This window comes from Pelophylax lessonae (genome assembly GCF_965119305.1).
Source record: "Pelophylax lessonae genome assembly, chromosome: 12".
Taxonomy (NCBI): domain Eukaryota; kingdom Metazoa; phylum Chordata; class Amphibia; order Anura; family Ranidae; genus Pelophylax; species Pelophylax lessonae.
Window position 1 is genome coordinate 192605617 of NC_138779.1, and position 16174 is coordinate 192621790.

At 45.0% G+C, this 16174-nt stretch overlaps 1 protein-coding gene across 1 annotated transcript in view; it reads left to right on the forward strand.

Moving 5' to 3' along the window:
• Positions 1-16174, forward strand: part of ERF (ETS2 repressor factor) — a 214922-nt gene that overhangs the window by 68069 nt on the left and 130679 nt on the right. The window contains exon 2 of the mRNA XM_082273592.1: positions 7444-7500. Within this exon, the coding sequence (XP_082129718.1) occupies positions 7452-7500 (49 nt within the window). The 5' untranslated portion in view covers positions 7444-7451. The remainder of the gene's footprint in view (positions 1-7443; positions 7501-16174) is intronic.

A 16174-nucleotide genomic window follows, 5' to 3' on the forward strand; every position in this document is an offset into this window, starting at 1 on the left:
TATCACACATCTGTTTCTCTGCAGATTCCTCCAGCTGCTGCCACACACAGCGTTCCAGTAACAGCAATCACTGTGAGAGCATGGCCTCCCTATGCCTCTTCAAGAATTAGTAGGGAGATAATTGGAGACACATTCCTCTGCATGGGATTCTATGCCCTGGCCGGCTTCCCAGAATAATGTAACCCTGAGATAATATAAATAACAACATTTTACTGGGTGTCATTCCTGAAATGCACATGGCGCATGCCTGTAGGGTGATGGTGCAGGTATGTACTGTGCATCAAAACATGCATTATACACCTTTAATATGCCGCTTTGTTTTAGTGCAACTCCACACAACCAATAAGGTAAGCCAGTGGACTGCAGAAACTATCCAGGAAACATTGCTAAATCCCGAAGGCTTACTGTATATTAGGGATCGACCGATATCGTTTTTCAGGGACTGATATGGATACCGATTTTCTGGCCTCCCTTCGGGCCGATAGCCAATGTTAGGTGCTGATATTCTGTACTTTTAAAGTTTTTGATTTTACACTGTCCTTTTAAAAAAACTTTTTGATCACTTTTATTGCTGTCACAAGGAATGTAAACATCCCTTCTGACAGTAATAGGCAGTGACAGGTACTCTTTATGGAGGGATCTTGGGTCTATAAGACCTCAAACCCCTCCTCTGCACTTAAAGTGATTGTAAGCTCTAACGAGCGATCCCTTTAATTCCTCCTGTATTGAATTGTATTGTAACTGTATTGTCTTCCTTCACATTGTCAAGTGCTGCGCAAACTGTTTATATTAGCTATATAAATCCTGTATAATAATAATAATAATAATTGTAAAGTCTCGTTTTTTTTTCTTTTTGAAATAACAAACATGTTAGTCTCCATTCACACTGAGTCCCGGTTCACACTAAGGCGACCTGTGAGGCGACCTGGTCACCTCACAGGTCGCCATAGGTCGCCTCCCATAGGGAAGCTGCGGACCCGTTCTAATAGGAGCGACACAAGTCGCTCCGACTTAGAAAAAGGGTCCGGAGCTTCTTTGGGGCGACCAGGAGGCGACCGCCATAGACTTCAATGTTATGAAGTCCGTGGCGGCCGCTCCGAGGTCGCGGCGCGCTGCTCGCACCGCGACCTCGGAGGTCGCGGTGTGAAGTAGCGTCGCCCCTATGTGAACGGGGCCTAATACGACTTGTCAGGCGACTTGGTCAGCTGAGAGAGAAAAACGGTCAGCTGTTGTAAACACAGCTGTCCGTTCTTCTCCCTGGAAAGATCACAGAGCTTCTGTGATCCTTCTATATAGGGTCTCTGTGATCATTTCACAAGCCCCGCCCCCATACAGTTAGAAACACTCCCCTAGGTACACATTTAACCCCTTGATTACTTACTGTGTTAACCCCTTCCCTGCCAGTGTCATTATTACAGTAACAGTGCATATTTTTAGCACTGATTACTGTAGTAATGTCACTGGTAAACCCAAAAGTGTCAAAAATGTCAGTCAGGGGTCCGATCTGTCCGCCGCAATGTCGCAGTCCCGCTAAAAATCGCAGATCGCTGCCATTACTAGTAAAAAAAAAAACAATAAAAATGACATAAATCTTTACCGTAGTTAGTAGACACGATAACTTTTGTGCAAACCAATCAAAATACGCTTATTGTGATCTTTTTACCAAAAATATGTAGCAGAAAACAAATTGGCCTAAAGTGTTAAAAAATTTTGATTTTTTAAAAAAAAAAAATTTGGAATGTTATATAGCAGAAAGTGAAAAATACTTTTTTTTTTTTTTTCAGAATTGTCGCTCTCTTTTTGTTTATAGCGCAAAAAATAAAAATCGCACAGGGGATCAAATACCACCAAAAGAAAGCTCTATTTGTGGGAAAAAAAGGACATCAATTTTATTTGGGTACAGCATCGCACAAACCGCGCAATTGCCTGTTAAATTAACGCAGTCCCGAATCGGAAAATATGGCCTGGTCATTAAGGGAGCAAATCCTTCCAGTCCAGAAGTGGTTAAAGTCCATGTAAAACCAATCACTAAATACTCATGTACAGGGCTTTTTTTCTCTGAGAATAGGTGCAGGAACTTCCCCTTGTAAGTTACTTTGTGTCTCCGCCCCCTACCCACCTCCGAGCACTAACCCTTGGTTCCACCCCTTCCAACCTCCGAGCACTGACCCTTGGTTCCACCCCCTACCCAGCTTCCAGTACAGCCCCTTTTAGAGAATATAGAGCCAAGTATAATTTTGTATTGGAATGTATAGAATTAGGTTATGATAACAAGAAAAGTAATAAAAGAAATCCCCCACAGCCAGCAGCAATAGACCCCCAGCAGCAGCAAAAGATCTCCCAGCAGCCAGCATCAATAGACTCTCTAGCAGCCAGCAACAGTGGACCCCTCCCTAAACAGTAGATCCCTTCTAGCAACAATTAACCCTCAGTATCAAAAGATCCTCCACCAGCAACAATAGATTTCCATGCAAAAATAAACCCCCCCTCCAGCAACAATATATCTCCCAGCAGCCAGCATCAGTAGACCCTCCAGCACCCATTGGAGGTGCCGGAACTGCGTTCCCCCACGCTCCCGCTGAAAAAAAGCCCTTCTCATGTAAGTGGTAACATTTTCATGGAATTTCTAAAGTACTTCTGAACGACATTAGGTCTATGATGGCATTATCGAATGTACTGACAAGATTTTTCTAACGACTGTTGAGAACAAAATCTATCAGTGTATGGCCATCTTTAGGCAATTTATAGACAATAGACAGTGATGGGTGGTACAGTCACCCCCCACCCCCGATTCCAGCATGACATGATGCAGCCTGTAGTCCTTCAACACCAAAAAGTTGATTATTTCTCTATGACAAGTGTCTTTTTTTTTTACATCTTCAGTAACAACAGATTTTTGGAAAAAGAACAATCAGGATAAACAGCTTTGCTGGAACAAACAACACAAGGAATTAAATGTGCAAAAATATACAGGGTGGGTACTCTGATAAATATAGAAGGTGAACAGACATATTTAGAGACATGGTTTATTTCCATGCAAGTCGATACAGCGATTCCGGAAAGGGGACTTTTTGGAAAAATGAATGAGCAGAGGAATTTAATTGGTGCAGCTGGGAAAGTTTACAATATGCAAACTACACCTTGAAGGGAAACTCTACCTACCAATGTCATTATTTTAAATATAATAGAACGAAATGTGAATAGCATAAGGGAGGGTTATAACCCCTGTCAATTTTTCCCCATTGGGGGAAATTTCTCCCCGCTTCTTGTCTTATATAGGGCTTCCACGGAGATAGGAGGGGAGATCTATCTCCGTGGAAGCCCTATCAGGAGGAAACGCGTCAGAGCAAGGAAGAGCCGCGCTGTCACTCACTTGCTTGCACTGCAGGCAACCGTGGACATCTCTAATACCAGGCAGACTGCATCTTCATAATTACATCGAATCGAGCGTATGTGCAAGGAGACCTTCTTCTTATACAACCAAAAGTTTCAGGAGAGACGGAAAGATATCTCAAAACCTTAAACATTTGGGATCTGGTAAGAAGCCCCTTTGCATAAAGGTGTTGGAATTGATCACTCCTATTTTGGTTTGTCACAAGAGGTTCTCCCTGGATTGATTTTTGCCTTGACTAGGGGATTAAAGATGATTTGTCTCCATTCTGCTCTGACCATCACTCTCCTCCTCCATTATAAATAACCACAATAACCACATGACCACAGGTTGGAGTTAAATGGCCATAGCAGCCTTTTATTAACAAACTGTATACATAACAGGTAAATAACATGTTAAACCCATTTTTTTACTGGAGCCTCAAGGTTGGCATCAAAGAAGGAGGTACCTGCGTCCAACTTAATTAGGCCTCCAGCCGCCACAGCACCGGCTCGGAGACAACCAGTCGCAGGTACCAACATACCAACTACTGGGAGCCGTACCTCAGACGGGTCCCTACCAAGTATAAGTTTGCACCATTAGGGAGCCGTACCTCAGACGGGTCCCTACCAAGTATAAGTTTTGCACCATCTGGGAGTCGTACCTCAGACCGGTCCCTACCAAGTATAAGTTTGCACCATCTGGGAGCCGTACCTCAGACGGGTCCCTACCAAGTATAAGTTTGCACCATCTGGGAGCCGTACCTCAGACGGGTCACTACCAAGTATAAGTTTGCACCATCAGGGAGCCGTACCTCAGACGGGTCCCTACCAAGTATAAGTTTGCACCATCTGGGAGCCATACCTCAGACGCAGGGGAGGGCTGGCAGCCTTAGGCCTGGGGGACAAGTCCAGTCAAGTGGCCCACTGAAACATCAAATCAGCTCACCATCCATGCCCACCTGGTTTTATAACGGATATTGATGTCATAGCAAGACAAACATGATGCAATGTGGTATCATAATTTAATGTTAATAGCAACAAAGGAAGTTTAACAAAAATACATGACATTATGCCAGGTGGGGCCTAGGAAGCTCCTGGTGGGCAGAGATCACGCTACCTGACAGGAAAGTGACTGTGTTAGTATTGTGCTGGCCGGGTGTAGGAGCGTACTCTGCACACTCATACCGCTCCGCTGCAGCTCTGCAAATAAAAAAAAAATTAGCTCCACTGTGTATGTATGTGAGTTAGGGAACTTAGATTGTAAGCTCCTTGAGGGCAGGGACTGATGTGAATGTACAATGTATATGTAAAGCGCTGTGTAAATTGACAGCGCTATAAAAGTACCTGAAATAAATAAATAACATTGTGTAGCGGCGACCAGCAGCTGTATACAGTGTCTGGACCCTATATTAATCCAGCCTTGAGTGTGGCATTTTTGACCGGCATCAGGGTGGCCCTCGGGGTGATTGCTACCCTGCCCCTCTTCCCAGTCCTCCCCTGGTGGCGGCCTTTTTACCTGGCATCAGAGCGGCCCGGGGGGCAATTGCCCCCCTGCCCCCCTTCCCAGTCCTCCCCTGCTCAGACGGGTCCCTACCAAGTATAAGTTTGCACCATCTGGGAGCCGTACCTCACAAAGTCCCAACACTTATATTTACTATAGTACTGGACTAAAAATTCCTCCTTGTCCCAAACCCCTTTAACCCCTGTCATGCCGGCCCTCCGTCCATGTCTCTTCTCTCCTTTACTCCGGGCCTCTCTTTTTATATGCCCTTTTATACTGCATTTGCTGGTAAGAAGCAAACCTGTGTGGTAGTGGGAAACTGTCACACCCTACGTTGGATGACTTTTTGCTTTTTTTCAGCACCAATTTGCTTAATCGTTTTTCACATTTATCACGCCCAGCACAATTGGACATTGAGTTGAATCTTTTGGGATCAATTGTATCACTCACATTTGGACTTTGAGTTTGATTTTTGGGACTAACTGTATCACTCCCAATTGGGATATTATATATTCACCACCAAGATAAACACCTTTGTTTTAGTTAATATATATATATATATATATTATTGATATATAACTAGGTTTATGCTTTTTCATTACCTTTTTGTTTATGATAATACACCTTTAGCGCACCAGATTTTTTTTCATTCATCTATGAGATTATCCATGATTTGCCAAGGCACCTTTGACACTACACAGTCAGCTGACTCTATCGCAGGAGTGTGATGTTCTCATCTTCCCCTCCAGCAAGGAGAACGGTTTGCAGCACAGCAATGACATCACCAATTTTAGTAAGACTAGCAGTCAGATGAACTGTTCCTGCATACATATATATATATATATATATATATATATATATATGTATATATACAGCTATGAGGCTCCAGGCGCCTTTTCTGTAGTAATTCAAGACAAAAGGCGGATTTTTTAAGGTACTTATCAGGCACAGCTACTCTTTCTAGATCAGCCTTTCTCAACCTTTTCAACACAGAGGAACCCTTAAAATAAATTTCTGGTCTCGGGGAACCCTTACTAAAAATTAAAATTCTACAACTCATGACACATTAGTGTGACAGTCAGTGGGCAGAATGCTCCTAACTCTTTTCATCATTGGGAAGAATTACCCCCTTACAGAGAGCTAAAAGGAACAATGGTGTCATTGGGAACTTATCGGAGAGGCAGAAATTGCCCATTGCTCAAGGAACCCCTAGCAACCTCAGGAGGAACCCTGGTTGAGAAACCCTGTTCTAGATGTCCCCTGTAACACAGCAGATCTTCACTTTTTGAGTTCAGGTCAATGTTAAAACAGACCTTCATTCCGGAAAACTAATTATTTGAACCTGGCTTAAGCCCCCTTCCTTTTCCCCAATTAGAAGATAACATTTTTATTTGTGTTTTTTCTAAGCTGGGTTCACACATGTCCGGCTGCGGTTTACCGTCCAGAGTCCAGTGTGTTTCTGTTCACCGGTTCAGATGCGATTCAGGTTCAAATTTTTGCCTGAATTTGCACCTGCGCCGGACCGGAAAACGAACATGACCCTTTTCAAAACTGCACAGTGGCCGTCCCAGACATGTTGTGAACCGGCTCTATTAAAAGCCAGCCACATTCACATGTTATACAAATTGGATGCGGTTAAAAATGAATCCAATTTGCATATATGTGAACCCAGCTTATTAGGCCCCTTTCACACTGGCGCACCGGCGCACAGTCCATTCTGCTCAGTGGGGATTGATCCGTTGATCCCTGCTGAGCAGGCGGATGACAGCTCTGTCTCTGCTCTGTGTGCCGCCTGTCTGTTCTCATCCGATCCCATCCGATCCTCCAAATGGATGGAAAATAGGGTTTCCATCTGTCCGGATTTCACGGACAGGATCGTATAGCAGCAGGTGTCAGCGGAGATGTCTCCGCTGACACCCGCTGCCCCATAGGGATGCATGGAGCATCCGCTCAGGTCCGCCTGAAAAACTGACAGGAGTTCCACCCCCAGGAAAAAAAAAAAAGTCAGCAGACACAAATACTGTAGCTGCTGACTTTTAAATATTAGAACTTAAGTGTCCAGGGTTCCCGCGATGTCGGCACCCGAAGCTGATTTTCATATGCCGCCGCCATTTAGGGTAAGGGAACCTGGCAGTGAAGCCTTCCAGCTTCACAGCTGGTTCCCTACTGCGCATGCGCGAAGCGTGCTGTGCTTTCTAATTGGCCCGGTGGTGGAGAAAGAAGGAGGGGGGGCAAACTTCTGAGGGACAATGCTGTGGCGCTGTCTTCCGGAAGTGGTGAAGGGTATCTGTTCCCCCCTCCCCCTGAAAAGGTGGAACTCCGCTTTAAGTGTTTTTGACTCTTTTGTGCTGCAAGGCAGCATTTTCTCCTTACTCACCTAGGCGAGAAAGACGTTGCACTCGATTCCACATGTGCACAGAAGTACCGAATGTGTCTACCCAGCCTTCAAGACCAGGCAGAGACCTTCGGCACATCTGCACACACACAGACATGTAAATTACTTGAACATGTGAATATAATGTAGAATACACTATGAACTTAATGACTGTGAATTGTGTGTTCTGGCCTAGAATGAAGTATGTTCTGCCACAGAGAAAAGAGGAGGTGTCACACTGCCAGCAGCCCAGGTAAGCAGTCCAATACTATATTATCTTATATGGCTGAAGTGTAACTATAGTCAAAAAACAAGAATATATATATATATGCTTCAAGTTTCAATTCACAATTGTTTCATCATGTTTCTTTGTGCATTGTATCCCCACAAATACCTTAAAATCATTCCAGACATCCCCATCTGCTTTCATTTCCTTTATGCTTGTGTCTCCAATTCATTCTGCTTTCTCAATATGTGTTCACATGCACTGATAACAGGGAGCCTAAGTGATGATCAGCGATGAGCTCCATTTAGATACACTGAGACCGTTGGACCCCTTTCACATGGGCCAAAACCATTTTTCTCAGCAGGGGATCTGTCCACTGGGCCCTTGCTGAGCAGAGAAGGCAGATCACAGGTTTGTGTCCCCTCCGCTTATGCAGAGTGGACATGGACACAGCCCGCTCTGCTCTATGGGCAGTCGGATGTAAATGGGTTGACACCTGACTGCCCTCCAATCCGATCAGGCCAGATAGAGGAAATCGACGGATCCCCTTCCATTTCTTTTTGTCACTTCGAATTGGAGGTAAGTAGGTGTACACAGACACAAGTCCGTTTACATTCACTGTTTCCTAGAGGAGAATTGAGGGTCCAAATTGGTTCACCTGAAAAACAGACAGGCAGACCCGATTGGACTGCTCATATGAAAGGGGCTTAAGTGATTAAAGCGATGAGCTCAAGTGAAAGAACACAACACCTAGAGCATGTTCATTCTGACTGGGTTCTGGATGGTTAAGACTAGTTGTGCAGTGCTTATCAGTTGCTTGATTACTGTTCCAGAATCTGGTCTCTGGTCTGGTCTGTAATCAACCAACTGGACAGACTGCATAGCTAAAGTCTACACCTGTGGTCTCCAAACTGCGGGCCGAGGGCCGCATGTGGCCCTTTGCTTGCCTTTGTCTGGCCCTTGAGGCACTATTCCTCCTACTGACACCAATTGCTTTCACTGACACCAACCGTGGGGCACTATTCCTCCAACTGATACCAATGATGGGGTACTGTTACTGACTCTAATGCCAACAATGGTACATAATTCCCCCTCCTACTGACCATATATTTTAAATCTCCATGACCACCAAGCCTGAGACATTGTGGAATTCCATTGATGCTGGGGCATTTTCTACTCCCATTGGCCCCCCTAAAGTCTGGAAAGCAGGAAACATGCCCTTTGTATAGGAAGTTCGGAGACCCTTGGTCTACAGTCACTCTACACCACCCAGTGGCCAGCTCACTTTGTTCAACATGCACATCTAAAGGGTGGCTAAGGATGTGTTCTTTGACTTTTGCAATCAGCAGGAATCAGATGTATCACTTACCCCTGTCTGTTATAAAGAGCCAGAACCCAAACAAAAATAAAGCAAAAAACAAAAAAACAGCAGCTACAGGTGTAAATTGAAGATATGCACAAATTTGCAAAAAAAAAGTTCATACTAGTATAGCATTTTGATTCGGCGATTAATACTTTTTATTAAGAATGTAATAAATGCGACTGTGGTACTCCTTTAATATTATTATCAGTGGTGGTCAATTTTTGAAAACTGAAAGTAAGTGCATTGGAATGGCCTCAGTAACTGGAGGACAAAAGTAGTTAAGGAACTGCACTAACTTTGATAAAAATCCTTTCAATGTATGCAGTTGACAAGGAGGGGTTTTCTCAACAAAACTTGAATAGTACTTTAAAATAAAACATATTACTAATAGTATAACTCAATGTGGGTGTTCCATGAAAAAGGAGAGGTGCTGCCTCTGGTGGTAATATACTGAATACGTTTCCATTTCCACTTTGGATATCAATTAGAAGACAATTATTAGATTCATTCTGAAGCCTTTAAGTCCTTGAGCTTATGTAAATTACACAAAGCAAGGGTTTCTATCTCTCATTTTGTTACATTAGTAGAATCGTTTTCTAGGAAAAAAACTTAGGAGGACACCCCCTTTAAGCATGGCTTTTTTTCTCAGAGAAAAGGTGCAGGAACTCCCCTTTCTAAGTTACTTTGTGTCTCCGCCCCCTACCCACCTTCGAGCACTAACCCTTGGTTCCACCCCTACCCACCTCTGAGCACCGACACTTGGATCCACCCCCTACCCAGCTTCCAGTACAGCCCCTTTTAGAGAATATAGAGCCAAGTATAATTTTGTAGTGGAATGTATGGAATTTGGTTATGATAACAAGAAAAGCAATAAAATTGATCCCCCCACAGCCAGCAGCAATATACCCCCAGCAGCAGCAAAAGATCTCCCAGCAGCCAGCATCAATAGACTCTGTAGCAGCCAGCAACAGTAGACCCCCTTCCCAAACAGTAGATCCCTTCCAGCAACAATTAACCCACAGTATCAAAAGATCCTCCACCAGCAACAATAGATAACCATCCAAAAATAGATCCCCTCCAGCATCAATAGATTCAGCATCAGTGACCCTCCAGCACCCCTTGCCATGGCATACATTCAGTGCTAGAGGTGCCGGAACTGCGTTCCCCTGCATTCCCGCTGAAAAAAAGCCCTGCCTTTAAGACACTTTCAATACTTGTATATCCAATTCTCAACTGTGAATGTCTTATTCCACTGAATAGCAACCTGCTATAGTTAGTGGGCCAGCCTTCTTCTAATGATATGTTGCATAATGTTTAGTGTGTTTATCATCTGCATTTGGCTGTCATACCTGCTAAGGAATAACTATAACTTAAAGGTTCATAAATAATAAATAAGGACTGACCACTCTTATTGTCAGGTGTCTGGTAATATCACACAGAGGAACAATGTATAGCCATGGCATAACCTAGAAATTATTACCGGACAGCAAAGAATTGTACAGATAAATAACTACCACCAGCAACCACATAATGCAGTGGGAGTAATAGGCCTCCAGACTGGCCGGTCATACCCTTCTCTATCCTTTGTAGGCATCAACGAGACCTCCATCTCCAGACTATTCATTTCAACAAAACATTTCCCATATTACTATGTATGAATGTAATGTATTTCATGCGTGTTATTTATCTGTAAAAGCCCCCCTTGTGTAGACAACCCAATAAGACTGCTTCTAGGTGCCACCATCTTGGATGTGACTGTCACTCAAGTGATACTCAGTAGCAGTCTTTCTCAACCAGGGGGCCATGGAATCAGGGTTCCTCCAGAGGTTTCAAGGAGTTTCTTGCTCAATAAGCAATTTTTATGGTGCAGATAAGTAACCGTTGACCACCAATGTAACTAGCATTTTTTCCACTGGCCACCAGTGAAAAGGGGCCCTTCTTCCACTGACTGACATTCTAAGGAGACATTTCTACACTGACCATACTGTAAGTCTAAGGGGAAACATCTACATTTACCACCAATCTAAAACCTTGTTCACACAGGATAAAACTTGCGTGGCCTGTGCAGGGTAGTGTTTTCCTGGAACAGGGATGTACAGGTGTTGCGTGCACCCTTGCATTAGCTGTTCCATAGATGGAAGGGCTCTTCTCCCACTGACCACCATTCAAAGTTGGCATTTCTACACTGACCACCAATCTAAGGGGGTACATCTACATTTATCACCAATCTAAGGCCCTGTTCACAAAGGAGAATACTTGCATGGCTTGTGCAGGGTTGTGTTATCCAGGCATAGGGATATACAGGTGTTGCATCCCCGTGGTAGCTGTTCCATGGATGGAATGGGCCCTTCTCCCACTGGCTGGCAATCTAAGAGGACATTTCTAAACTGACCACCAATCTAAGGGGGAACTTGCATACCCTGTGCAGGGCTGTGTTTTGCTGGCACAGGGATGTACAAATGTTGCGTGCATCTCCGTGGCAGCAGTCCCATAAATGGAAGGGGTCCTTCTTCCATTGACTGCCAATCTAAGGGGACATTTCTAAACTGATCACCAATTTAAGGGGGAGCTGCTATATTTACCACCAATCGAAGGCCTCCTTCACACAGGCGAATACTAGCGTGCCCTGTGCAGGGCCATGTTTTGCGGCACAGGGATGTACAGGTGTTGCGTGCATTCCAGTGGCAGCAGTCAAATAGATGGAAGAGGCCCTTCTCCCATTGATCGCCAATCTAAGGGGACATTTCTAAAATGACCACCAATCTAAGGGGGAACTTCTATATTCACCACCAATCTAAGGCCTCGTTCACACAGGTGAATACTTCCGCGCCCTGTGCAGGGCCATGTTTTGCCGACACGGAGATGTACAGGTGTTGTGTGCATCCCAGTGGCAGCAGTCCCATAGGTGGAAGGGGCCCTTCTCCCACTGATCACCAATCTAAGGGGACATTTCTAAACTGACCACCAATCCAAAGTGGAACATCTATATTTACCACCAATCTAAGGTCTTGTTTACGTAGGCCAATACTTGCGTGCCCTGTGCAGGGCCATGTTTTGCCAGCACGGAGATGTACATGTGTTGAGTGCATCCCTGTGGCAGAACAGAAGTCCCAAAGATGGAAAAATGGCCAATCTGACAATAGCTATAAAAAAGACGTCTGTTTAAGAGCTTCAGCTTATCTTGGCTGTGAGCCCTTTACCAAGAAAAGCAATGGCAAGAGGAACGCAGAGGGAGGGAGGACATATTAGCATCTGCATTTCTCTTGCCGTTGGATGTTACAGACAAGAGCTTACAATTGAGACAAGCCTCAGCTATGAATCAGCCATCTCCATTCATAGCTGTTGTCGAATCCGCCACAGCTGGAGGGACGTTGGGCAGGTTGGACCTCATACCTAGAATTAGAAAGCACTTAGAAACATGGGACAAAGTACTACATGTACATTGTTCCATAAGAGACAGAACTTTTAAAAAATGATGATAGATCTCCTTTATATAAATCTTGTCTGGTATAAGAAAAACACCACCCCTCTCATTTCTCTTTATAAATTATTTTCTACTCTTTGGCTTCTCCGAGCATTCTTCCCGCTCCGTCTATATAACTTAACTGGCTGTACGTTTTTAAAGAGATGTGGAATGTCATAAAGCATTGTATATGTATTCTGTCTTTAGGAGTCCCTGCCTGTCTATTAAACATGTCAGATAGTGTGTAATTGCACAGTGGGGCGAGACATATACTGACTTTCCCAACTGACAAGTATATGTAACCTATAGAGGCTTGGCATGAAGGGTTAATACAGAGTGATGATGGATACAAAGTTGGCCTTGTGTTCATGCAGGAGTCCTTCCTACCCCCCTTCCTAGTTGTCTGCACATGAAGGGAATGCGGAGGAATGCAGTATTATTGTTGGATAATGTTACTGGAGCCTGGTCATTTCCTGGTGCAGGACCTCTGACCCCTCGCGCAGTATAACACACATTGCTGCAGTCCTGGCATTGCTCTGACTGCTGCCTCTCTCTAGTAATTCACTGAAAACCGCATCTTAGAAATATACTGGTCCAAGGTGTATTTTTTGGAATTTAAATATATTACCTGGACTATTGCTCTTGAGCAGGGGGCCCCAAACTTTCAGTTTACTGACCTTCAGACTTTAGTGAGGTCCAGACTGTGGCCATTGGAGGTATAAAATGTCCCGGCATCAGTGGGAGTAAACAATGCCCCATGTTTGGTGTCAGTGAGAGGAATTGTGCCCCATCGTTGGTGTCATCTGGTGGGAAGAATCATGTCATTGTGAGGAGCTGTGCCCATTTGTTGATGACAGTGGGGGCAATTATGCCCCAATGTTGGTGTCGGAGGATGAAATATTGCCCCAAGGACCGGATAAAAGCAAGAAAAGGGCTGCATCTGGCCTCCGGGCCACATTTTGGAGACCATTGTTGTGGATGAATGAAACACTAATTTCCAGGGCTAGAATATGTGCTGCAACTCCCCTGTTCTGAGTCACTTCATGTTTTTGCTCCTACCCACCTCTGAGCACCATCCCTTGGTTTCACCCAGTGCCGGGACAAGGTCATCCAGTGCCCAGGGCAAAGATGCCAACGTGTGACCCCCTCCCACATTTATGATGTGCAAGCTTAGAGGATCCTACACCCAGTAAACTATTGCACCCAGGACAACCGTCCCTCCCGCCGACCCCTTGTCCCGGCCCTGGTTCCACCCCCTACCTACTCCCCACCACTACCTCATTTGGGGAATACAGAGCCAAGAATCGTTTTGCAGTGCTAAGTAATTTGTATGGAATTTGTTAATGAGTAAACTATTGCACCCAGGGCAACCGTCCCTCCTGCCGACCCCTTGTCCCGACCCTGGTTCCACCCCCTACCTACTCCCCACCACCGCTTCGTTTGGGGAATACAGAGCCAAGAATCGTTTTGCAGTGCTAAGTAATTTGTATGGAATGTTGATGATAACAAGAAAAGCAGTAAAATAGTCCCCCCTGCAGTAACAATTGATTCCCTCAGCAACAATAGACCCCTGCAACAAAATAGCACCCCAGCAACAATAGACCCCTGGCAGCAACAACAGATATCCCAGCAGCCAGCATCAATAGACTCTCCAGCAATAAGGTGCAATAGACCCCTCCCTCAACACTAGATCCAACGTGAGATGAAGTTCGCTGATGCCTGACGTCATTGCGCACACCACAATCACGTGACTGACGTTCCTAGGAGAAGACACTCTGCCTCCTCATACTCATCAGTTTGCACTACAGACAACAGTATGAGATGGAGAAATGCTGCATCGTAATGCGCTGCAAACTGATTACACAAAAAACTGCCGAAAAAAAAATTTTGGTTGTCAATTTGCCACCTCTATAAAAGTTCTGCTTGGGTCCAATGGACCCAGCGGGACCCATGGTAGGGCCCGGCCCTGGTATTGCCAAATGCAAAAGGAAAGGGGGTTTTCATTTTTGCCGAGGTAAAGCATTGCAACCTTAGCATGCTTACAGCATTGAGCAGCTGCATGTTTTTTTTGGTCAGTAAAACCATGGCTCAACCACCTACTTTTATTGCCCCCTGGCCGCACGTCTGAAGGAGTCCGTTATCATTACTGACTCTGAGAGTTTTGGGTCTAAAGCTGAACAAAGGTTGCAGGCTGAACAAAGAAAGAAATCAGAAAAAGTGATTCCTTCATCCACGCTATACAGAACGGGTGGACGAATTCCCATGCTGGGATAGTGTATTTTGACAGCTTTCTACAGCGGCTGCCAGAATACCCAAGCATCGGCTGCATGTGATTGGCTGAAGCCACAGTTCCAGTGATGATTTTTCAATCAATGGATGCTGAGTGGGAGAGGGCTGATTAAGAGGCAATCACTAAGGGAGTTTTGTCTTCTTCAATCAGGAACCAGTCGTAATTCAAACAACGTGTGGCCAGCTTTACTCTGCTGCCTGTTAAGGCCCACGGTTATATTTAGGCAGGCTGCACAGCTGACGTAACAGGAAAGTGAAGGTAAAACTGTAAAAAATGAGGTTGTTAGCACAATACTCATCTGACTGCATATCTATCCGACTAAAGCTGGCCATAGCTGTTTGAATCACAGATGGTTGCCATACTCGTACTATAGCTGGCCACACATTCGGGGTGGATGGAGGAATTACTTTTATTCTGACAGTGGGGACTCCTTCACTTTTAGAATACACTGATCAGCACTGCACTGATCAGAGGACAATTTACCAACGTCACAGCTTGGTGCTTTGTACCTTCAGGTAAGCTTATAATGAAGCTTACCTGTAGGTACAAGGAATATACTGACTATGCTGTCACTTCAGAGCGCCGTGCTGCGGCCGTGGTTCCTGTGTGCATGCCGGGAGTGACATCATTGCGGCTCCGCCATTCAAATGGCTGGAGCCTGCGAACCTGGAAGGAAGGCTGGGTGAAGATACAAAGCTTGGTGCTTTGTACCTTCAGGTAAGCTTATAATGAAGCTTACCTGTAGGTACAAGGAATATACTAACTATGCTGTCCCTTCAGAGTGCCGTGCTGCGGCCATGGTTCCTGGGTGCATGCGGGGAGTGACAACATCGCGGCTCCACCATTCAAGCAGCTGGAGCCCGCGAACCCGGAAGGAAGGCTGGGTGAAGATGCAAGCCCTGACAGCGGTGAAAGCTGGAGGGCTTTGCTTTAAGGTATGTCTTTCATAATATGCTAATATGCAATGCATACTAGCACATTATAACTTTCATGGACTAGATTTTTTTTTCTAGAAGACCTCTACCTTTCACACGAGAGGTCCTATTAGACCCTGCATTCTTGTGCGGACTTGTGTCAGTTTACAGCGGGCTACCTCTAACCTGATTCAACACCAGGGCTGCTGTTAGAAATCACAGGGCCTGTACAGCCTATCTTAAAGGGCCCCCTATTCCTTTTTTTTTTGTACAATTTTCTAACAGCCTTGTTGGGGGGCTTTTGTTGAAATATCAGGGGTGTAACCAGACCCCTGATGTCTCACAATTGAGATAGAGCAAGGGACTGAGGACAAAGATTCCCCATTCTCTTTCTCTGCAGCCTCAGCTGCACTGGACAGTGAATGAATGGGAAGCGCTCTGTTCATTCAAAATCTGAAGCATAGTAAACGCAATTTACTTTGTTTCAGTGATGAATAGACACAGTAACTAATTGGTGCTGCATTCATTCAGGAAAGGAAGGGGCTGATAAATAGGACATATTTACCACCCCCCACCATCCCCATCCCATCCTGCAACATCCCCCCTGTGTGCTCTAAGCAGCTGCTGGCAGGAGAGCAGAGGGAAGCTGGCAATGTTGCAGGGAGAGGCCA